Here is a 23,972-nt window from a genome sequence, read left to right as displayed (position 1 = left end):
GATTGGCAGCCTTGGCTGGAAGAGCCGGGACGTCTGCAGGACCTGCATGGCGCCCATTCTGTTCATTACATGGATAGTAGTGAACTTACATGAACTGCACTTTTACACTTGAAGTGTTCCACTAACCGGACTAACTGGGTACCAGCGAACCATGAAGGTGGTCTGAGACACTCTTGGTCTGGGAGAAGGGGGTAGGTCTACCAAATGAGTCTGGCTCTGCCTCGGGTCTTTACTTTGCAGGCTCTGGTTGCAAATTTGACAACATGGCCAGCTTTGGCTTCATTTCTATAGAACAGAAGGAAACAGAACCAGGGCGTCTTGTTCATCAGTGTTTCTTTGGCCTTCATGTTCTTGTCTACTTAAAACTTTGTATGCTTCTCTTTACTGCCATCTTAAGCTGTGCTGTGACCTTGGTAGTTCAGCAGGCTGTAGTTTCCTCTCCTAAATTTCTGACTTGTAGTGCTTAGCTTAAAGTATCTTCCTACTTTCTCTGGTTTTGACCTCTCCTTGCCCTTCTTCGGATGACCTATTTCAGGTATTCTTGTGAAATGCTGTCTGCCTGTTTCCCAACATCTGCCACAGACTGTGACAATGAGTTGAAGAACTGTTTCAATAAATCCAACTTGCGCACACGAGATCTCTCCGCTACACCACCAAACTCCAGTTAAACCAGCTCTCTGACCGATTCGCTTGGTGTCAAAACCGAGCCTGAGAAGAATGCTGTAAAACAGTAAAACAGTGATGGAGAGAGCGAGCAATAAACTCCCAATACAAATGGGAATTGATGTAGCAGATAAAGAGGCCCAATGGAGATATTAATGCCTCTAATACGGAGGACTGGAGAATAGTCCATCATTCCTGTTTATGCCACTCCTTCCCTGATAAACAGTTATGAGAGAGATGGGCCGTAGGTTTGCAGTAACTGCTCTGAGGGACTGTGAATGGGGTTTTAAAATGCCTCTCTCAGATTGAGTGGTAATTTTAGTAAAGTAAGGTATCAACTTTTAATGATTGCTTGTCTCTATAAACTTCACAATGTCATAGCGCACAGAGGCAGATGCACAGGGGTTGTGAGAGAAGGAATGGCTTTTGTCCTTTAAGTTCTTCCATCTTAAAAGCAGCATGCTTTTTTCATAGGTTTCTTTTTTTTCATGAGAGCTTCTGGGCTTTTCTTCTACTTACAGATGCAAAAGTTTGATTTGAAAGTTTAGACCGAATTACTCTGCTTGTTTCAATGAGGTATGAGTGAGAAATAATTCATACTGAATCACAACTTCTAAAGGTTAAATGGTTTGTTAGGGATAGTGCTTAGAACATGTGGAACAACGAGGCTACCGGGACTGGCTGTGTTGATCTGAGATGATGCTAAAAGGGTTGCTAGCGGCTAAAAGCTGAGTATGAATATTAAAAACCAGTGGACAGTGTAAGAGGCTTTGTGATTTGTGGGAAGTTGGGGTGAAAAGGGGGGGGGGTTACACTGTGATATTAATGCTAATTCTCTTTTGATTTATTTTAATACCATCTGAACGATACCAATATTTAAAGTGTGGGTATTGGCTGATACTAAAACTGAGCCAATATATTTTTTCATATAAAAAAATCTTAGTACCTGGACTGCCTTAGTTAATAAGTTGGGGTTTATAACGACAGGATCTCGAAATTATGACTTTATTGTGTCTGATGTGTCAAATTGCTGTTCTGTGTCAGTCTGATACATGGCCAAATATGCAGAAGAGGGTTGTGTTGGGTGTTGTGGGAGGTCATTGGTTGATGATATCATGCTCTAAAACGGGCGTCAATACAACTAGGCCCACAGTAGCTTGAGTTGAACTGTTTTAATAATTCCAAATCAAAGGGAGAGTAAGCAAACTTGTATGAACCAGTCTGCTAAATATGCCTAAAAACACACAGCCAGAGTTGGGAACATGTCATTTACATTTGTGGCATTTAGCTGACACTCTTATCCAGAGCAACTTACAACGTTACTCATATTACAGAGGTGGGCCAACATAGTGTTAGGAGTCTTGCCCAAGGACTCTTATTGGTGTAGCGTATCATAGTCACCCAGACCAGGAATCAAACCCCAGTCTCCCACGTGGTGTGGTAGCTCACTGGCAGGTAGTGGTGTTATCTGTTGCGCCACACCAGCCACATGTCCACAGAGAACTTCTATCTAAAACTTAAGCACACACTATGCCTACAGTGTTCCCATGAACAGGCTTTCCTCTTTAAGCTACCGGTAGTTAGGTTTGTGCCATGGGTTAGCTATGACCGGAACATGTTCAATATCCACTATTAAGTAACCCCTTACAGAGACCGGCTTATGGATCCCGCTGGTGAAATAAAAAAGTATGCGGGATGTTACCAGCAGGGCTTCATACGTAACTCCTAAGACCATTCACTTACATTTACATTTACGGCATTTAGCAGACGCTCTTCTCCAGAGCGACTTACAAAAGTGCTTTGCTATTTACCCAAGAAAAACCTCAGCTAGTTAGAATAGACTAATAAGTCAAAGATACCTCTAAGCTTTAGACATTGCTAAACACAATACAATAAGGTGACCAAAGTACTCTGCTATTCGTCCAAGTCCTCTCGGAAGAGGTGGGTCTTCAGTCTGCGTTTGAAGACAGTGAGAGACTCGGCCGTTCGGACCCCCAGGGGAAGCTCGTTCCACCACTTCGGTGCAGGACAGAAAAAAGCCTGGACGCTTGTCTTCCGTGGATTTTGAGGGATGGCGGGTGGAGCCGAGCCGTACTTGAAGCTCGAAGTCATTCAATTGACTTTGTGCTTTCAGAAATGTGCCATTATCCTCTACACATATACAGTGTGAGCCTCAGTTGGCTGAAACACAGTCTGCACTGAGGTGTTTGGCCTGCTAGCTAACTTATCTAAGCTAATCTATGCCTGACTAGCTGGCAACCCAAGTCCAAACACGTGATGACCGGTTACTGTACTGGGATGTATCCAAGCTAGTGGTGTTAAAAGTCTTTACCCTGCTTTACTCTGAATGAGACATGCTAGTTTTGAGTCAGATTCAGTAAAACCCACCAGACTGGCGAATACAGCACACAGAGATGAGTACAGCACTGGCTGTAATGGGTTTCTGCAACTGTGCGTGAGCTTCGTAGTTCCATCTACTGGTTAAACAAGGAACTGCATCATCCTGCAGAGACGTGATCTGAAGAGCTGTCGATTGTTCCATCTCTAACTCAAACATCAGATCCAGCGTTTCCGACTAAGGCAAGGGATGAAATGAACAGTTCACATCTGTGGTGTGCTCAAACTCAATCTCTCTCTCTTTCTCTCTTCAGGCCACAGAATGGGTCTATGATCCTGTACAACAGGAAGAAGGTGAAGTACAGGAAAGATGGCTACTGCTGGAAGAAGAGGAAAGACGGCAAGACCACGCGGGAGGATCACATGAAGCTGAAAGTGCAGGGAGTGGAGGTAAGACAGAGCGAGAGAAAGAGAGAGAGAGCAAGAGACGGAGGCACTACCCTCCATCTGCAGCACGGTGCCATCATCATGCTGCTCACTCACACACGCTGAGGCACCGGAGCTGGTGTAGTTTGCATTCATCCTTTCTAAGAAACACGACTGACTTCAGCTTCACACTGCAGACTAGAGAGTAATGAAGTGTGTGTGACATTCCTACATCCACTTACACACGTCCTGTGCTGCCCTGGCTGCTCTGGTACAATTGTGTGGTTACATAAAGCAGCAGATTTGTTAAAGGAGTAGTTCCGAGTTATGCAGAACATCAAATAAGCAGACTTAAGCCTGTTTGGTGTCTGAAGTTTGCATCTTTTGTTTGGCACTGGAGCTACAAGGCTAATGTAGCTAGCTTGTGATCGAATAGAAGCCTGTACCCACCAATTAGCAATTAGCACTGTGCGGCTGCATGCAGCAAACCATGTGGAGATGTGAAGAAAGCTCTAATAGGCCTGTTTGTGCACTTTCTGACACTGCGGGACACAGGAAATTCAGACAACATGATGGGTGTTGCTACTGTGTTACCTGTACAATAGGTTTTTATGCTTTCTAAACACTCCCTTACTGCTTTAGCGTGACCAGCGTAGCCCCAAACCTGTTGTTCCGAGGGCTAAAACAATTCAGCCTTTTTTTCGCTGTTTCGTACTGAGCCGTGTTTGAGTGTCTGAACACTCTAGCCCTGCTTCCTAAAGCCCAGAGTAGTTCCTTTCCTATTACTGATCACTGCAGGACTGCCATAAACTCCCAAAGCTTGTACTTGTGCACTCTGTTACAGGAAAGTGGAGAGAAGGGAAGCACTTAATTCCTATGCAGTGGAAACTGAGAAGCAAAAGAGGGAAAGATGGCATTGCTCTAGACTGCCCCTCATTCCTTAAAGGCTAAGGGCTTGCATGTGGATTCACACACCGTACACAGTTTAAAGTCAGGCCAACTTCTTTGAGTTAGCTCAAGTTAGTTAGTCAAATGTCCTCCTTTAGCTTATCTTCAAAAACTTTGGTAAATGAGCTACAACTGAAAAATAATAATTAAATATTGTGTGAGATGTTTATTTTGTGGCTCCCCCCCTAGGTTTGTTTACTGTTTATCTGCAGGTTACGGCTCTCCCTATCACACAGTGTCCTCAGACTGGGCGCTGAGCACTTGCTGGGATTTGAACTTATAATCTCCTCACGCTTGATGAGCAGCAGTTAGACCGTGGGGCCGGTCTAGAGCTGTGGACTTACACCACATAAAAACACAGTTCTGACTAACGGTCTGCTTGTCAAGAGACAGAAAATCATAAGTCCAACACCACAGCTCTGCATGGTCAACAATCTAAGGCTACGTTCGCACCACAGGCAAAAGTAGCCCAAAAAAGTAAAAGTAGCCTTATCTTTTCATATGTGACACAGATGTGCTATAACTGTGGCAGCATTAATGGCGTAAAAGAAAAAGGCAGCCACGGGAGGGCGCTGCTACAGCGTCACAGGATTATAAAAAGCTTGAAAGCAAAGTTTAAAGAAACCAAAGATACAAACCAAAGTAGTGGGCATGGTCGAATAACATGCCCTTTTTACAGTGAGCTCAAGCACATTCTCGATTACAGCTGTCGGCCACTGAAACTCCTTCATAGCTTCTGTGATGCTGAAGAAGATGAACTTCACATGAACAATTGCTGTTTTGCACATGCGTGTCAGTTTAGGAGCTTGAACTGTTCAACTGGATATAGGCCACATGTATATTCAGCCTATAAAATTGGAGAAAATGGGGCCTCTTCACCTGCTGTGTAACCTAAGATTAGAAAGGCCTCTTCCCATTTGGTAGGGCGGTTTTAACCTACAGATCGGAATAAAAAATAAACATGGGAAGGATGGAACAGCTCATTTACTAATGTTTTTGAGGCTTGCTGTAAAATGAATTGTTGACCAAACTGAGACACCTAAAAATGTCATGTTTTGAGTACAATATAACAATATAGTTTTAGATTTGGACACTGGACATGCCTATTTGGACATCTTTTTAAATGGAAAAAAACTAAAATAATCAATTTATTACTTATTGTGACACTAACAGTCACAATAAGGTGCTGTATTAATTCGTGATAACGCTAACAGCCACAATAAGGTGTTAAACATGGGTTATCATTATCAGTCAGGAAACCAGTGCATCCGTATCCAATATATGTGCTCAGACAAATCCTTTTAAATGAAGACTGGTAATAAAGCATGGCCCTAGTGCCTATGTTCCTGCTCACTGGCTCTAATGGAGATAAATGCCAAGACATTGCTGTTTTAATAGCATGATAGAGCAGACACTGAGCGACAGATATGCTATACTGCTCTGACACTGTTGGACACTTACAGCTCAGTGCCACTGGTTCTGACCCAACACAGTTTAATTTCTACTGCCATTTGCTGAGGTCCAAAAAAAGAGAAGAAAAAATCTGTGCTCTGTGTAGCACTGCTGCCAAAGGCCTCTCTCATCACTTTAGTTCATCCTACGTGCTACACACAGACTCCTAGCCCTACACAGTGCACACACACACTCACACACACAGTTTTTCAGCTTATTGGAGCATCCAACACTATAAATGAAAAATATTACAGGCTTTAGAAGGGAACCGTTTTGCATGGCCTGTTCAGGCAGTTTTCATCGCAGTACAGAAACAGTAAACAAAAGCAAAAATGTATAGTGCCAAGATCTAGTGCGCTAGCCAAAAGCTAATGTATTATTCAGGAGCTAACTAGGCATGATTGAACAATACAATATATGTTCCAATGCAAAACAATACAATATTATGTGTTATAGTGTTACACCCTTGTAAATATAATTGCTTGGTGGATATATATATATATATAATCTAAAAATCAGCCTTTCCACAAGAAATCTGGTCCATGTTGACATTGCTGAAATTCCTGCAGATTTTTCATGAGCACTAAATCTCTAAATCTCCTGTTCACATTCCCACAGTGTTATGTTGGGTTCAGATCCAGTGACTGGGAAGGCCACTGAAGTACACTAAACTCATTATCATCATGTTGTAAGTAGCCATTAGAAGATAAGAAGTAAATTGTGGCCATGAAGGGATGCACATTGTCAGCAACAATACTTAAAGAGGTTGTGGCCTTCAAGCAATGATTGGTTGGTATTATTAGACCCTAAGTGTACCAAGAAAACTTCCCCCACATCATTACACCACCTCCACCAACCTTCCAAGCTGCTGGCACCAATTTCTGACCTTGCCATATGTGTGCTTTAGCAGAAATTGAGATGTTACTCCAGTTTTTAACTGTCCCACTGTTGGTGAGCCTGCAGCTTCAGCTTTCTGTTCTTGACTGACAAAAGTGTAACTCATCTGGTTCTGAGATGCATTTCTGCTCTCGACAGTTGTTCAGAGTAGATATATCAGTTACAGTAGCTGGTCTATTAGCTCTAACCATTCTAACATTGTCTGTTGATCTATATGATATGGTGTGTGAGTGTGTGTGTGAGTGTATTGTACTATATACGTGTCTTATGTTAGTCTATTGCGAAGTATGTGCCATTTCATTCTCTGATCCCATCAAACAAGGTCAGAGACATTTAGGAGGACATTAGACCACTCTTTAAATCCAAATCAGCTTTAAATGGTGTTTGTCCTCTTTTTGAAAGGACTAAAACACATTAGCGAGGGAGTCATTGAGCCTGAGGAGACAGACTCTGTCTGTTTTCGCTGTGGAAGAAGCAGTGACAGAAAAGCCTACGGGTGTGTTTGAGTGAATGAGACACAGAGAAGGAGGTGAGAGTGAGAGAGCGCGAGAGGGAGAGAGAGAGAGGGAGAGAGAGACGGATGGATAAGTTCAAATGAAAAAGTATAAAGCCTCATCTTGGTCACTTTTTATTGACCTCTGCTGTTGTTTACCAGAGCACTTATTGAAGGGTGAAAATCGATTAACTGAGGCCTTCTCGTGCTTCCCTTCTGCTCCCATTCCGCCAGCCCTGCCCGTCCTGCCCTTGCCCTCCCTTCTCCTTCCCTCTTTCTCAGTATGCGATCCAATAAAGAGCTACGGCATATCACTATCTATTTAGCTCTGGCAACCCTGGGAGGACCAGAGAAGCTGTGAAAACAGCCAAAGCAGCATTAACACTGGTTGGTATTTAAGTGTACAGTACAGTGCAGTACATTTGTGTGTAATGATATAATTACCTAATTAAGTCCAGGCCGAAACACTAACTGGTGAAAATTGGTGGAGCTAAACTGCTGTGGATGTTGTTTTGTGTGACATCACAAAGCCGTAAATTAAAAAAATGTGTTTTTGCAGCCTAGTTTTAATTAGAGATGTCATGATACCAGAATTTTGGTAGTCTGTGCCAATATCAGTTCAATTCTACGATTCTCGATACTACGTCAAAAAATAAACCAATTAAACAAAGCCTATTTCAACATGAGGCCTCACAAGCTGACTCTGGTCAAAACACTTCTCAAGCCGCCTTCCCGTTTCACCTCAGGATGTGGTCCGCACTAGCAAATAAGTGTTCATGTTGAAATAGGCTTATTTAATTCTTTAATAGGAGTTTAATTGGAGTTAACACTTAGTGTTCAGTTAGACACAGAGGACTGCTGTCATTGTCCATTCAGCACTGTAACATTTACACAGTTTGACCAATGAAGACATAGTGGAGTTAACTGATGTTCAATATAGGTGTGTGTGTGTGTGTTTGTTTGTTTGTTTGTTTGTTTAAGTCCTGTTAAACCGCTGTGAAGAGCAAATCCAATTCCAGCAGAGAAGGACTGGGTGCAGTGGTCTTCTCTGCTGGAAAAGTGGCCTGGACAGAAGGAGGAAGTGAAGGGAAAAAAGAAAATTACTGTATTGCTACAAACCAGTGCACAACCTCTAGATGCACCCCTTTGGAGCGTACACTATTTAGTTTATTCATTTATTGATCTTCAGTGTCTGACTGTTATTGTCTCGCCTAACGAGACTAGGTCAGATTTGAGAGAACTGCTCCAAATTGTAATTAGTGCCTAATTAAAATTTAGATTTTGAATTAAAGCCTTTTAAAGAAGCAAACATATGAATAGGAATATATTGTATGTTCTCTTTCTTTATTCCCAATTTCAGATTACCCAAATACCCAACCCATTCATTTGTACTCACCCCCTATCAAATGTAAAGCTCCCCACACTAGGAGGGTGAGGACTTACACATGCCTCCTCCAATACTGCTGCCAATGCGACGTCACATGGCAACCAGCACGTTAGGAGGAAAGTGCTTTGTTCCCAGCTCTGATGCATCAGGCGCCCGTGCCAACCACCATCACACTGAAGTGACAGAGAACCATCTTCCCTAATTGTGCTCTCTTGGGCTCCAGCTGCTGATCAACCATGGCAGGCAGCATCAACCATTATTCAAACGAGCAATTGAAGGGTCATGGTGGCAGCACTGCCGGACCACTTGGAGCCCCTTCCTCTATCCCATAGTCTTTCCTCAGTGTGAAAGACTACAGCATCAGCAAGACTGTACTCCACACTATTATGGGTAAACTTCGGCAGTTAATCCCCGTTCACAAGTTCACAAGTGCGCCGATCTGTGCCTGCCACAACCCGCTCTGTGTATGGAGGGTTGATTCAATTGCATCGATGCATTTGCATTAATGTGTTTTCCTATATGATAGATGTCACTGTCTGCTCACAGACTCATCTTCGCCTTTTAGACAGAGAGCAGGCAAGAGGACAAAATAGTGCAGCTGGCTAAAATCAACGTCTCTGTTAAAATACACACAGGTAAACACAATATGCAATATCGAGGTCAGCAACAATGATTGAGGTCCATATATTGTGTGATAAGTCATGACAGGCCTAACAACATCAGTGGCTGCATGATCCAATCAAAGATGCGCATATATATATATATATATATATATATATATATATATATATATATATATATATTCAATGGGTCTCAACTGTGGATGTACCCTCTCACTCTCCCATAATCACTGTCCAGCGTAGTCTGCTGAAGGTGCCAAAGGGCTACAGTCTCAGATGCCAACATACAGCATGCAAGGATCCTGCTATTACTGTTATTAACAGCCTTAATATTATTATTTTATTGGGTTTATACTGAATTATGCAGTTTTATTCATGCTCGATATATTAGTCTTGTCCTGCTTTTAAAGGGCCAGTACAGAACAGTATCCTACTTCCTTGCAGCCTCCTAGTTCAATTACGCAGGTCGTGAAAAAAACCTGACGAGTGCTACTACTCCTTCCTTTACATGCCGTGCTTCTTTCATGCCTTCTCTGCACCCTCAGCCACGCTCAAACTGACAAACGCTGCCACCTTCACACGCAACACGCCGACCTGTGAGTGTGTGAGATGGAGCTCGTGACAGATGTGGTTGAGCTGTGTGAGCTGTTCTGGTCGCCTGGAGACTCCTTGGCTAAACCAACAGGAATAAATCAGGGCCATTAGCATGGCCGCTAACGGCTAGAGGAGAGTGCAGAACTATAAAGGACACCCATTGCTCAGCCTGGAGAGAAAGAGGGAGTGAGACAGAGCGAGGGAGAGGAAGAGAGAATGAGAGGATAGGACTTCATTATTCTTCATCATCCACCATAACTGCGGTGGGCAGAAATCTTTACCGAATCATCTTGTTTTTAGCGTTTTTGACAGTGACAGACCAACGTTCGGCACCAGAGACCTTGTCGACCTAATTGGGGCTGGAAATCATTCAGACGTGTTGGAGTCTGCATAATCTCAAGTGATGTTTGGTGTAATTTGTTGCTGAAACCAAGGAACCTTATTCAAATACAGTCCTTGTTTTCCAGCCCTTCTAAGAGACGTAACAAATCTGACCTCAGGTCAGTAAAAGAAGTGCAGATAATCAACAAAGTCGATGCTCTGATTATGAAAAGTTGTGGATTTCCGCCATCATTCTTTGTTTGCTCATAGAAAGGCGCTTTACAGAGGCTTTTGCACACCAATAAATATGAATATGAATTGAATACATGTATTCAATATTTATATACAAATGCAGCTCAGACTGTGCTATGGAGAGTCAAGCTAAGAGCAAAGGTCATCAGAGTTCCCAAAAGAAGACTGTTGATTTCTAATTTCCCTTCTCAGTTTTGGATTACCCATCCTACTCTTTAGAACTCTCCCTCTATCACATGTAATGCTCCCAAGTATGCTCACATCCCCAAAGGTCATTGTCCAAGCAATAGTTCAGACTAGATGAGTCAGTGTAGACCTCTAGCACTATCTCCGCACTTCCTCCTCCATTTCATTCTTTCTATCTATCAGCAAGTCTCTTCTCAATCTCATCTGAAATGAATGAGGGACACACGGCAGGTAGGAGGATGAAGCTCAGAGTCCCCGGCATGGGAGAGAGAGAGAGAGAGAGAGAGAGAGAGAGAGAGAGAGAGAGAAATAAAGTCCAAATCCAGCAGAAGCTGTGTCAATGATTCAGGCGGCCATGGAGGAGTTCCCCGAAGGCCAGACAAAGTGAGAGTGAGTGGCAGACTGAAGGAGGGAAGAGAATCTTAAAAAGGCCCTCTGTATAGACCTTTCCACACACACAGAGCAATTATTTGAATGTCAATACATATACAGAAACATGTGTATAACTGATGACGTCTCGCACACCACATGTGATTTTTCAGACAGTATAGAAAGAGGAAAAGAGAATTATATACAATACAAGAGTAAAGAAGAGAGGAGGAGATAAGAACTGCAGAGATGGGGGAGGGGAAAACAGAAAAGGTGAGAAGATATGAGAATAAAAAAGATTAGCTTAGAAGAGAAGAGCACATAATAGAAAGAGACAATAGAAGAGATATGAAAAGAGATGAGATGAGAATAGAAAAGAAAACATGAGATGAGAGTAGATAAGAAGATATCATGGAAGAAGACAAGAGAGAAGAAGAGACAATAGAGAAGATGTGAGAATAGATGAGATGAGAAGAGCACAGAGGAGACTACAGAAAAGAAATGAGAATAGATGAGATGAGAAGAGCACAGAAGAAAAGAGACTATAGAGAAGATATGAGAATAGAAGAGATGAGATGAGAAGAGCACAGAAGAGACTATAGAGAAGATATGAGATGAGAAGAGCACAGAAGAGACTATAGAGAAGATATGAGATGAGAAGAGCACAGAAGAGACTATAGAGAAGATATGGGAGTAGAGGAGATGAGAAGAGCACAGAAAAGAAGAGACTTTAGAGAATAGACAAAAAATGAAAAAAATAGAATAGAAGAGATGAGATGAGAATAGACAGTAAGACATGAAATGAGAGTAGATGAGAAGAGATGATGGAAGAAGACAAGAGAGGAGAAGAGATGAGAGAAGAGAAGAAGACTGTGGATTAAGATCAGAGCCGTCGGGAAATCCCAGACCCGGGTAAAAAAAAACAAAAAAAACATGGCCGCCGATAAAAACCTGAGGCTGTCAGCTTGCGTTTGTCACCGTGTGTTTACTCACACTTTCTCTCTGTCTCTCTCTCTCTCTATCTCTCTCTCTCTTTCTCTCTCTTGCTCTCTCCGCCCTCTCCCTTTTCTCTATTTCCCCCTCCCTCGGCCTCCTCTCGCTCATACTCACCTCCGGCTTTTCGTGGGCATGAAATGAAATATTATACATTTGTCAAATCTAATACTGGCAAGAGGAGTGAAACAACACAAGTGAAATAACAGCTTTTTTAGGGCATATATAAAATTTCAAAAAGAGAGAAGAGCCAGCGAGGATGTCATTTTAAATTTTTTATGGACTTCTTTGTTTGTCTGTTGTTTTGTTTGTTTGCTTTTTTCCTTGTTTATTTATTTATTTGTGTTCATGAGGTTACAGTGAAAACATGCACATGCAGGCTAACACACCAGGTCCCTAAGCACAGATTGCATGTGCTCTTTGGTAGTGTGCATGTGCTCTCTAGTAGGAAAGAGAGCTGCTCTGCATTGTACACACACTCAGACATAAACACACTTCTGTCTTTTAAGAAATTTGACTGGCGGTAGTCTTCAGTACATGAGTACTGACATTACTAATGAATAATGTGTTTGATATTTGACAGACGTGTAGTGTAGTGAATACTAGCACTGTAAAAACACAGAATTGTATTGTTCAGGAAGAGGCTCTGAATTCAACACGGCCTGGAGTGAATAAAGTACTGTGTGTAAGTATGAGCAACATTGAAAAAGCAAGCCCACTATGACTAGAACATCACCCTTCTTTATCTCAGATTCCAGTATATAGAGGATAAGCACCTGAATCAGTGTATTTTAGCATGGGGCACATTAACACATTATCATGTGGCCGACACATTATTATAGAATATTGTACTTTTATAACATTGAATTAGCGCATTGCCGTAAGACAGAATTTATGGTACTTTAGGATGTTTGCACAACTGTATTGGATACTAATGAATACATATGTTTTAAAGGCCTAAAATACCTTGACAACAAACAAAAATAAAACTTTTTTTAAGCTGTCAAATGGATTTTTAAGTTGTCAAGGTCTTTGCATATATATACACACACATATATATGTGTGTGTGTGTATATATATATATATATATATATATATATATGTTTTTACTTACAGTATGAAACGTCAGGAAAGGTTTGTAGCAATACTGTAATAATTATCCAATTATATAATTATTCCATAATTCCCTAAATCTAACAAAACATTGAACTCATTTAAAAGTGTAATAAACCCCAAAACCCCCAATAATGTAATAACATTAACAGACAAGACCCTGTATTACATTACTAGGCTTTATTACATTTTTCACTTAACTGCACATTTTTATTACATTTCTGGATGTTATTACTTTATTAGGGAATTATTACTTATTAAGTTCTACAAATAATTAATGTTATTTAATATTAAGTTCTACAAAGTTCACTTTAAAGTCAGTGTGAACTGTCTAGTCACTGCCTTTGACCTTCTTGTTTGTTTGGGTGTGGCTGTTTCTGTCAACCATTATATCCCAACTGGTTGGGCATTATTAGAAAATAAATAATACACCCCTCTCATTAAAAAAAAATATTTTTTTTTTTTCCTAGCTCCACCCACGCTTGTGTTGACCCGTATTTTGGTCCTTCTTTAACATTGTTGTGTTCTGTGTTTCGGTTGTGTCCCATCCTTTCCCAAGTGGTTCTGGTCTTGTCTTTGGGATCAGTAGCTGTCATGTTGTAGTCTTCACCTGGCTTCGTTTCCTTGTGTTTGCTTCCTGTTTGGTTTTTTTGTTTTAGGTAGTTGCTTATTTATTTATTATTATTATTTATTTATGCATTTTTCTATTTGTTTGGTGGTTATTGTTTTTTTTGTATAAAATCTTTGTAAATGACTTTTCATATGTACATACTATTTTTTACTTTAGATTAGAGACTGCAAAAATGTTTCAGATTATTTACATGTAACTCAGATGTCATGTAAAACATGAGCATTTGTTATTTATGAAGATGAAAAAATATATTTTTGTGGCATAAAAGGTATAGGAGTCTTATGAAATAATATAAATAGATATAAATGAGAGAGATAGAGAGCTGCAGCAGAGCTGCCGAGGCAGAACAAAATGGAAGATTTTTACTTTCTGGACCTGAATTTTCCATCTCTAGACATTAATGTAGGAATAACTCTAAATACCTGGTTAGTCCATGATTAGTAAATGGTGGTATATAGTAGTATATAATAGTAGTATCAGTTAATGGATGGCAGTGTTATAATGAGGAGTTACCATCTACTTTATCTTTCTATACCAAAGTCTTACTGAACTTTACTGGAGAAGAAAAACACCCTCTCAACTTTCGACAGTAACGGAAGTCATTTTGGACCATGTCTATTCTGTTTATTGTGCAATTTTGACACAGTTTCAGGGTAGGCCAAAAAGTGAACACCTTAATAAACGTTTTTTACGTTTGTGAAATCACCATAGTCTCCAATATACATTCTGCTAGATTTTCTGTTCTTATCTTGTCCACGTTAGCCTCTTATCTGATTTAGAAATTTTTGCCGTTCGGCAGCCCTCAATAATTGATCGGGTGAAAATCAATGGCGTGGCGGTGGGAGGCCCTTTTGATGGACGTACGCCTCCTCCCGCTGCTTCTCGACTCCATTCGTGTATAGATTATTTATCCGCACTGGAGGCCTACGCGGCTTCTGCATTATTTACATCGTAAAGGCTGGAGAGGTAATTTGCCGCTGCGTTACGTTCAATAAGCGTAGCATCAGTCGCCAGTCGCCATTGTCCGATGATGACTCAGTGGAGAAAGTGTGAGGTTTGCCTGGTCGGCCTTCTTGGTGCAACTGGAGCAATCTCCTGGTGGGGTCGATACGGAGAGGCCAACAGCCACAGCAACACAGGAGACGAGAGGCCAGCTGAAGAATACATGAACCAGCTCGTCCCTTCCTTCAGCTTCCCTCTTCATGAGTGCCTGCTCTTAGTCTTTCATTGCTTCTTCGGGCTTGTGTGCACCTTCTACATTTATCTTCTTCATCTTCTTCCACCCGCCCCCCCCCCCCCCCACTCCTCAGCCGCGAACACAGGCCGCTTTTTCTTACCTCATATGCTATTCTTGCTGAATAATCCATTTTAAAGCTCTGAGTTGGAGGTTTTGGTTTATGTGACTCAAGCACACACACTCTCTCTCACACACACACACACACACACACAATTACGCAGACGATGCCTTGAGACTGGATCGATACTCCACTCTCTTCCTGCAAGGGCTGCTGAAGGAGGCATTGAGATCACTCTTGGCCTGGGGCCAAAACGTCTTTTATCCTTCAGAGTGTTTGTGTGGCCTTCTAGTATCGACGGAGTGGTGTGTACCTTGTCTGACGTATAATATTGAGTGTGTGAGTGTGTGTGTATGTGTGTGTGTGTGTGTGGGTGTTCATGTACGGTGGAGAGGTGGTGTGTGTGTGCCCTCGTGATTGAGCGACGTGTGTGATAGAGAATGGAAGAAGTGTGTGTACACATTCCTACAGGCGTGTGTGCTGCTCAAAGAGGGAAGAGAGCGAGGTGTGTGTACACAGAACCATTTCTTATCTGCTGGGAATTTATTGCATGCGTCAGTGTAATTGATGCTACAAGGAACATGACGTTTCAGGGCCTGGGCTACACGGATTTGATCCAAGATACACACACACACACACACACTCTTCATCCAGGCTGATTTATCAGCTGACACATTATTACTGGCCAATATTAAACACAAGAAGCCAAGAGGTTCGTTTTATGCTATTTCAATAGACTAGACTCCTAAAAAAGGGTTCTTCAGTAAAGGCAGTGATTCTGTTAAGAGTCTAGTCAATTTAAATAGTATAAATGGACTAGATTCTTAACAATTCTTCAGCTAACAGAATCCCCATATTATAGCATAGGTTAACACTGTAACAAACACACTATAATTGTTCCTCTTGTTGTGTCCAGTGCTTTCCCTTCTGATGTGTATTTAGCTCCAGTTTGCTCCAGCTGTGACAGTCCGGAAGCAGATGATTTGAGAGAAAATATGTCAGAAGCTACTAGCTTTTAGCCTAGCATGGACCCCCATTTGCTTCCCCAGCTTTCGCTTTGCGCTTTGTGTGCTGGTACAGGAAAAGCCACGATCACAAGGCCTGGTTTCCATAGCAAGCAAAGTCTGAAGGTAAGGAGCTGTTCTCCTGCTGCTCTACAACACCATATTCTACGCAAGCTGCCATCAAGTCAGCCAGCTTTGACTAGGGCTTTGACGTGCTAAATCTGGGGGGCGTAAATATAACTAGTCAAGACTGTAGCATAACAGGAGTTTAGGAATTAGCCCGTTTTCCAGCTCTGTTTTGGTTATGCTGGATGTTCTTTTGAAGGAGGAACAACAGTGTTTGAGGTGTTCCATTGTAGGGCCCTTCTAAGGCTCTGAGGATTTTTTTGCGGGCTGGTTGCACCTTAGTGGTTAGAGCACCAAGTTTTTGGTCACAGAGTTGTGGGTTAAATAACCATGTCAGCTAAGCTGCCTCTGGCATCTAACCCTCTCTGCTGCTGGGGTTCTGTAGCATGGCTGACCCTGCACTCTAACCCTGGCTTTCTAAATAGGGAATATATAATATGCGAAGCGAAGAATTCCAGCGTAGTGTAAGTGTGTAAGGATAATGACAGTAGGTGCAGTCAGTAAGGTCGATAAAGCACTGTTGAACTAAAATAATAGCATTTGGACTATTAATGTTTGTGGGAACTTGGTTCCTCTCAAAGCTTTGTCTTCTTGCTCTGAAGGAGTTTGTCCTTGCAACCGTGGGAATTGGCTTGCTCAAAGGAGGCTGGGACCCACATCTCTGTAGAGCTGCTGTGTGACAACATCCGTTGTGAAAAGTACTTTACGTGTGCATCATTTCCACCTGGATAAAACCCTGTACATTACCTCCACACCAGTTTGCACCACTCTCGCTCTGATGTGGCATATTTAACTGATGTGGAGATGATGTACATATTTGAATAAAGTCATTTCAGAGCTCCAGTCAGGCAGACCCTTCTCCACCCCACACACCAAACCTGCAGCCATAGGTGCAATTTCACCCACGACAAACATGTGATTAATACACAGAGTCATGTGATCCGGCAGCCTTACAAGCGTTTGCCCAGCGGGCGGCAAATTGAGTTGCTTTCCAGGCTTCTTCACTTTGTGTTTTTCGGGTGGCACGACAAGCAAACATTTCAGGTCACGCTTGCATGCGTGCACTAATACCCTCACAAACGCATGCAGATTACTTGCTGAGAAGGCAGCTCTCAGAAAAGGGGGAGAAAGGAAAAAAAACAAGCCCATCCTGGAATACATTTATTCTAAGTGCTCATAAACACCAACCACATACTGTCCAAATGGAGGGGAGCGTGTGACACATGGACACGTAATTAAATCAGACTGATGACTGATAGAGTACAGAATGAATGAAATGAAGAGGAAGAGGAGAAGTGAAGATTAGAACGCCAGAGAGAGAGAGAGAGAGAGAGAGAGAGAGAGAGAGAGAGAGAGAGAACCAGGGTCAGCTGACAGAATAAACAACATGAATTTCAAAGCAGAAACACAGAAAGACACATTGAGGGAGAGGGAGCCTGGGAGAAGAGGGAGAAGGAGGGAGTGAGAGCATAAGAAGAGAAGGCAAGAAAAGAGACTGCACAGGGAAGAAAGAGAGAGAGAGCGAGAGCATGAGAAGACAGACTAAATTCATTAATTAGACTAAGTCTAGAAACTCGCACTGAAAAGGGAAGGAAGATTAGAGAAAGAGCGGAAGATGAGGAGAGAGAGAGGAAGAGACAGCATTAAAAGAAGCAGGGTCATGAAAGAGGTCAAGAGAGAGCATGAGAAAGAGTGAGAGCATAAGAAGAGAGAGAAACAGGTGCAGAGGACGAGAAGAGGGGGAGGAGAAAGCATGAGGAGAGAGTATTAAAAGAGGTAGGATGATGGAGATAAAAAGAGAGCATGAGAATAGCGAGAGACAGATCGTAAGAATTGAGAAAGAGAGCATGACAAGAGAAAGAGAGAGACAGAGAGAGCATGAGAAGAAAGAAAGACAGAGAGAGCATGAGAAGAGCGAGAGCAAGAAGAGAGAGAGAAAATTAAAAGAGGCAGGATGATAAAGATAAATACAGAGCATGAGAAGAGCAAGAGACAGCTTAAGAAGGTAGGAACAGAGCTCATGAGTAGAAAGAGAGGAGAGAGCATGGAGAGAGAGAGAGAGAGAGAGAGAAAGCATGAGAAGAGCAAGAACAAGAAGAGAGAGAGAAAATTAATATAGGAAGGATGATGGGGAGAAAGAGAGAGCATAAGAACTGAGAGAGAGACTCTAATAACCTTTAATGCATCAAAAACCAAGGCCGTGTTACACCCCCAAAAAAAACCCAAAAATACCCAACTGAAGTTACCAATGCACAGCCCATCACTGTGCACACACAGCATCACCGACACTCCGTACAGCCTGAAACTTCAGGCATGATTGGACCTGCACCTTAACGACTTAAGCCTTTAGCCTTGATTCTCAGTCTGGCTGAGTCTGTGTTGGTTGGCTGTAGTCTGCAGATGTGTAGTCTGAACGTAATCCAGTAGTGTTTCCCGTGTCTCTTCAATAGCCAATGACAACTGAGCATGAGAAGTGCAGTTTTTAGGCAGTTTCTTATTTTAACTTTACGTTCCACCTTAAATGATGCAGCAGCTACATTCTGGCTAGTACATACATCCGATACTGCAGCACAATTTAAGGTGGAACAGAAATTTGCATAAGGAGTCAACATCTGCCTCGTGCGAGGGGTAGCCTCCAATATGTGCTGTGCTACTCACCTCCAACTCCTTCTGCTGTCTGAACAGACCTTGCTGACTCTCTCATCTTCCCACCCATGACCTCACCCAAAGCCGTTTTTCCTGATTCTTCTGTTTTGGGTCCGCACAAATGGCTGTGTGAATCTGCGTCTCCTGAATAACACGAGGCACACATGTTTTTTAGGGCGTGTTCAGCAAAATTCAGTCGGGATGCAGTGTGAGATACCAAGTCTTTTATAATCTGCTACACCTTCAAAAGTCCTGTAGTGTACCCAAGGCATTAAACAGCAGAACAGGGTGGGCCACACCTTCACCTCGAAGGTTATTACACCTTGTGAGCTATATAGACAGTTCTTGTCCAAACAAAACGTTCAACAGGCACAACCTCTGACACAGAGAGAAGTAGTAGCATGTACCTATTATGAATATGTCCACTGTGAAAGTTACCCCCACCTTTACACACAAACCCCTCAATCAAACAGGGGTTCCATTCACAAACACCCAGCAAACGCATGCTCTACCCTCTCAGGCCTCCCACAAAAAGGAGGTCCGGGTGAGCACCATGCTTGTTAGTGACCAGGGCCCCATGGATTATGCTCCACTGCAGACCTCCAATTATTTTGGGCACAGGTAATGTATATAAAGCCTTGAATAACCTGAAATTGGCAAAGCTGTGCTCATCTAGCATATCCTGCCATGGGTGCTCTCTTACCTCTTAAGGAACCAGTATTCCAATATTACTCACCTTCACTGCCACTTCATACAGAGCCTTGCCACGAGAGAGAGAGAGAGAGAGAGAGAGAGATAAAAAAGTGAGAGAGAAACAGACAGGGAGCATGAGAAGAGAGCCTAAGAAAGCATAAGAAGAGAGAGAGGGAGAGAGCGAGAGCGCTGGCGGACAGGGAAAGGCGGAATGAAGGATACACAGCCCGAGGCAGACAGAAAACAATTGTTTCACTGCTACCCATAACCCACTTCACCCTTAAACAGCAGATTTCTTTCACTCAATTAATTTCTACACATTGGCTTTGGAGCGCTGTGTCAGAGGGCTTTATATCTCTCCCCCTGCTTTTCACTCGCCCATCACTCTCTCTCCCTCTCTCTCCCTCTCTCTTACCCAGTCTTTAACTCTCACTGCTTTCCTGTTTTCTCTTCGCCTCTATTCGCTCTTTATTTTCTACTATATATATATATATATATATATATATATATATATATACATATATGTGTGTGTGTATCTTTTTTTTAATTCAAATCTTTGGCAAATTTGAAAGACCTCTCCGGCTAAAGCACGGATTTGCACACAACGGCGTCCGCAAAGTCGCTATTGTGCCATCCACCTCTGCTCTCATCTGCACAAATATGTCGATTTGCATAAACTCGAATCCAAATACGACGCGCCGAAGTTGACGCCTAAAAAGCCTGTGACAGCGCACCCGAATTTGCATATTTTTCTCCCTTGTCTCCTGCTTTCCTCTTTGCTTGTCTGCAATTGTTGCTTGACGCTAAATATGTTTGTCGCAGATTGCCAGCTCGGCTACGGCTCCAAGGTATTTGAGGGTTTAGGGGACCAACAAGAGCAGGGTTTAGAGTAGTTTCAGTAGCAAACACCTCGCATTTCACAAGTGTTCCTGGTTACCAGAAAACATCCGCTGTGGAATTGAATACGGGGGGAAAGGAGAAGTGGTGTTAGCTAGCTAGCTAAGCAATTAGCAGTTACACTGATGCAGTGATGTCTAGTCTAATTTAGCTGATCTACCTTTCAAGACTATACTCTACTCTAATCAATAAGGGTTCTATGCAGTGCTGAAAAGCTTTCTGAGACTTGTAACAATAGTGGAACCCTTTTTCTGCATTTTATTAAGAGCATAACATTAAGAACTGTACTAAAACTGGGTAGGACCTAGTTCTTCGTGGTATGGATTCCACAGGATGTTGGAATCAGTCCTTTAGGATTCACAATGCCTGCTGATTTTTCAGAAGCTCATTTATGCTGAGAATCTTCCGTTCTGCCATATCTCAAAGGTGTTCTGTTAGATTTGGAGAGGCCCATTACATAAAAGAACACAGAACTTATTGTCATGTTCATGAGAACAGCATAAGAGACTTCTGCTTTGTTGGAAGTAGCAATTAAAAGATGGGTAAATTATGTCCATGAAGGGATGAACATGGTCAGCAAAATCTAGGCTCCAATAGGCTGTGCCACTCATGTGTAAAATTTCCATACCATTACACCACCTCCACCAACCTGGACTGTTCACACAAGGCAGTTTGGGTTTGTGGATTAATGCTGTTGGCACCAAATTCTGACCCTACTACCTTTGTAATTTGCAACCCCACACTGTGCCCTCAGATAGGGTATACCTCCACTTATTACTGGCACCCCATACTGGGTCTGGCCGGGTCAGCCTAAAACACACTGTTACAGTTTTGCTTCAGTCTGTTTTGTTTCTTCTTACTTCTGCTTAAAGGGAGCTGCTACACCACTGAGCAAGCTATGCACCCGGATGTAGCCTCCGACCTGTGTGTATTTTGTATGTACAAAAGCTCTGATTTGGTCAATATGGACCAGAGACATCTAATCATGGACTTTTTACCCACATGACCTTTGTCCACACCTTTTCATTATAGTGGTCTGTGTAACTGGTCCTGATTCTATTGGTGGGGTGCAAATATATGGGGGTAAGGGATTTTAGTTGGATACAGTGTGTATGTCCAAGGAATTCTGGCCCTGAGGGATATGTGAAAGACTCTCGGTTTTTAAATGTCAGTAAGTTTGAGGGTAATTTCTGCTGTAATGCTTTATAAATTTAAGACACTGACATTCCTCTCATATCCACCAATGACCAAAAACACTCTTGTCCTAATTACTGCAGTGGGTATGAAATTAAAAACCTGTAGTAAGACAGAATGTGCTTTGATGCACAGCAGTAAATCAGTAAATGGTTTTATGAACTTTCGGTTTCGTACATTTCCAAATGTCAAAGTCGGCGAGGAGACCCAGCCATAAATGTCTGTGTCATGAGCATAAAACGCATCAAACAGTTTTCAATTAAACTGTCCGCGTCATTTATGCAGATTTCCGCAGACTGCAATAATCTGCTAATTTCTTGAAAAGAGGCATGAGCTCCTTTGAGTGCTTTTGCCATTCCTCTGGAAGTAGCTGATTTGTTTGCGCTGGTTTTTCATGGATTTTTATGCAATAATCACAATATTAGACCCATTAACGAACATCTGTTCCTGAGGTGCCAGATCGAAGGCAAGACCTGTTTTTGCTGGCTTGGGCCCAGGCTGGGTCTGGCATAAACAAGGCAGCAGTCCTGTCTTTACCGAGGACAACAGAACATGCTTCCTCAATCATCTGCTCGCAGCTACAACTGAGGTTAAAGCTTGAGCAACCCCAACATGATGGAATGATGTATGGTGCTCCTTCTACTTCTACTAGAAGACTCCAGAGGCAAGAGGAAAACCTCTTAACAATTGGATAGAAACAATATTTGCAAGTTAAAGTCTTTGGCATAGACCCCTCATCAGCCCAGGTAACATCTGGACCTTCGCAGCTTCTCTTCTGCAGCATGGAACAGCAGAGGCGGAGCCAAACTTCAGTCTCTGAAAGCAGTGAAATAGGCATGTAAGTAAAAGTCTCTTAAAGACATGTAGAAGCTGATGATTTGTTGAGGGTTAAGGTGATGCAGCATTGGAGTCTTCTAGTGGAACTTCAGCTGAAGCTTTTATTACTTTTGGAGTTAGTTGAGGATGAGGTGGGGTGAGGATCATCCAACGTCCTGAAATCACTGACGCTCTTGTCACTGAATGCAGTCAAATCTTTATGTCTAGTAGGAAAGCAGGATAAATTCAGGACACATTTTTAAATACCCTTGCTTTCGGAGGAAACAATGAATGAGCGGGTGCCCCAGTACTTTTGTCCATAGAGTGTATTTTGTATTGGGCCAGTAGTCAGTGTAAACTCTTTTTACATTGGTTGTTGGTTCATCTCAGGTTCAGCGAACCAGCTGATTGTTTCTACCAGCTCTGACCCCTGATCTACAGGTGACCATGCAAAGCAAGCGCTATCGGCACATTGCTGTCCAGCCGTGAAGCTCGTCCAAGATCAGCTATCAAGCAGATGCTTGCTGGACCACAACCTTGAGCTGGGCAAACATCTACGACTGACATGTCCACTGCTACAAACGCCTGAACGTCCTCAGTACAGATCGGGAACGCTGTAGCATGAAGATGCATCTCCTCCCTTTCCTCTCACTCGCCAGCTGTTTGGCAGCTGATGAAGTGACTCTCTAATTCTCCCTCTACTCCCCCCATTACCAACTCGCCGCTCTCATTAGTAGCGTTTTTAGCGCACTGGGCACTGAGGAGCGCTGGCCCAGGCACATGGAGAGCGCTGGAGGCGGCCATGAGCTCTGTCCTCCTGCTCTTTTTTTTTCTCTCCCTATTTCTCTCAGTGCAGATTCTACTCTACACACAGATACACACACATACACACGCTTCCCCCTTTTTCCCCCCTTCCGGGTCCTGCGTTTGCATAATTACCCAGGTAATTGCAGAGTAATTGGTGCCGTCACCTGCTCCCGGGACGCGCTGGCATTGTTTTATCAACAGCTGGAGTTAAACCTGCGTGGCATCATCACACAAAAAAAGGAGAGAGCGAAGGAAATATGTGGGAGAGTGAGTGAGGACGAGAGAGGGAGAATGAGAGAGGGAGAGAGAGAGAGAGAGAGAGAGAGAGAGAGAGAGAGATGGTTGCCTGAGGGAAAGTCCCTCTTCGTTTAGAATGGAAATATATGGAAATATTCCCTGCCTACAGCATGAGAAAGAAAAGACAGAAAGTGAGAGTGGTAAGCAAAGGGAGAGAGAGCGAGAGCGTGCGAGAGCAAGAGAGAGAGAGAGAAGGAGAGAGAGAAACAGATGTGATGAAGGGAGTAAAGAGAGAGTGGGAGACCAAAATGGAAGCGCACTAAAAAAAGGAGGGGGAGAAGGAAAGAAAGAGAGAAAGCGCGAGTGTGTGAGAGAGAGAGGGAGAGAGGGACCGCTGAGAGAGGCAACGTACACACAGTGGGTGCGAGAGGGAAGAAAAAGAGATAATGTGTCTGTGCCAGAGGGAGAAAAAGTGGTGTCAACTTTGTTGCTTTCTTTTTGGCTGTGGAGGAGGAAAGGGATGTGCTTACTTGGTTAAAGCTTTCGCTTTGTGTATTATTCATCCTCCTGTTCAA

General features: G+C 42.7%; 2 protein-coding genes across 9 annotated transcripts in view; both read left to right on the top strand.

The window, feature by feature from the left end:
- The window catches only part of vamp3 (vesicle-associated membrane protein 3 (cellubrevin)), a 298,514-nt gene that overhangs the window by 137,999 nt on the left and 136,543 nt on the right, over nt 1-23,972 (top strand). The window lies entirely within an intron of this gene.
- LOC140543323 (calmodulin-binding transcription activator 1-like) overlaps nt 1-23,972 on the top strand; it is a 363,513-nt gene that overhangs the window by 220,291 nt on the left and 119,250 nt on the right. For all 8 annotated transcript variants that reach the window (XM_072666395.1, XM_072666396.1, XM_072666397.1 and 5 more), the window contains one exon: nt 3,315-3,450. In XM_072666395.1, coding sequence (XP_072522496.1) covers nt 3,315-3,450 — 136 coding nt within the window. The remainder of the gene's footprint in view (nt 1-3,314; nt 3,451-23,972) is intronic.

Source organism: Salminus brasiliensis, chromosome 21 (assembly GCF_030463535.1).
Source record: "Salminus brasiliensis chromosome 21, fSalBra1.hap2, whole genome shotgun sequence".
NCBI lineage: Eukaryota > Metazoa > Chordata > Actinopteri > Characiformes > Bryconidae > Salminus > Salminus brasiliensis.
This window is presented reverse-complemented; position numbering and strand designations above follow the sequence as displayed.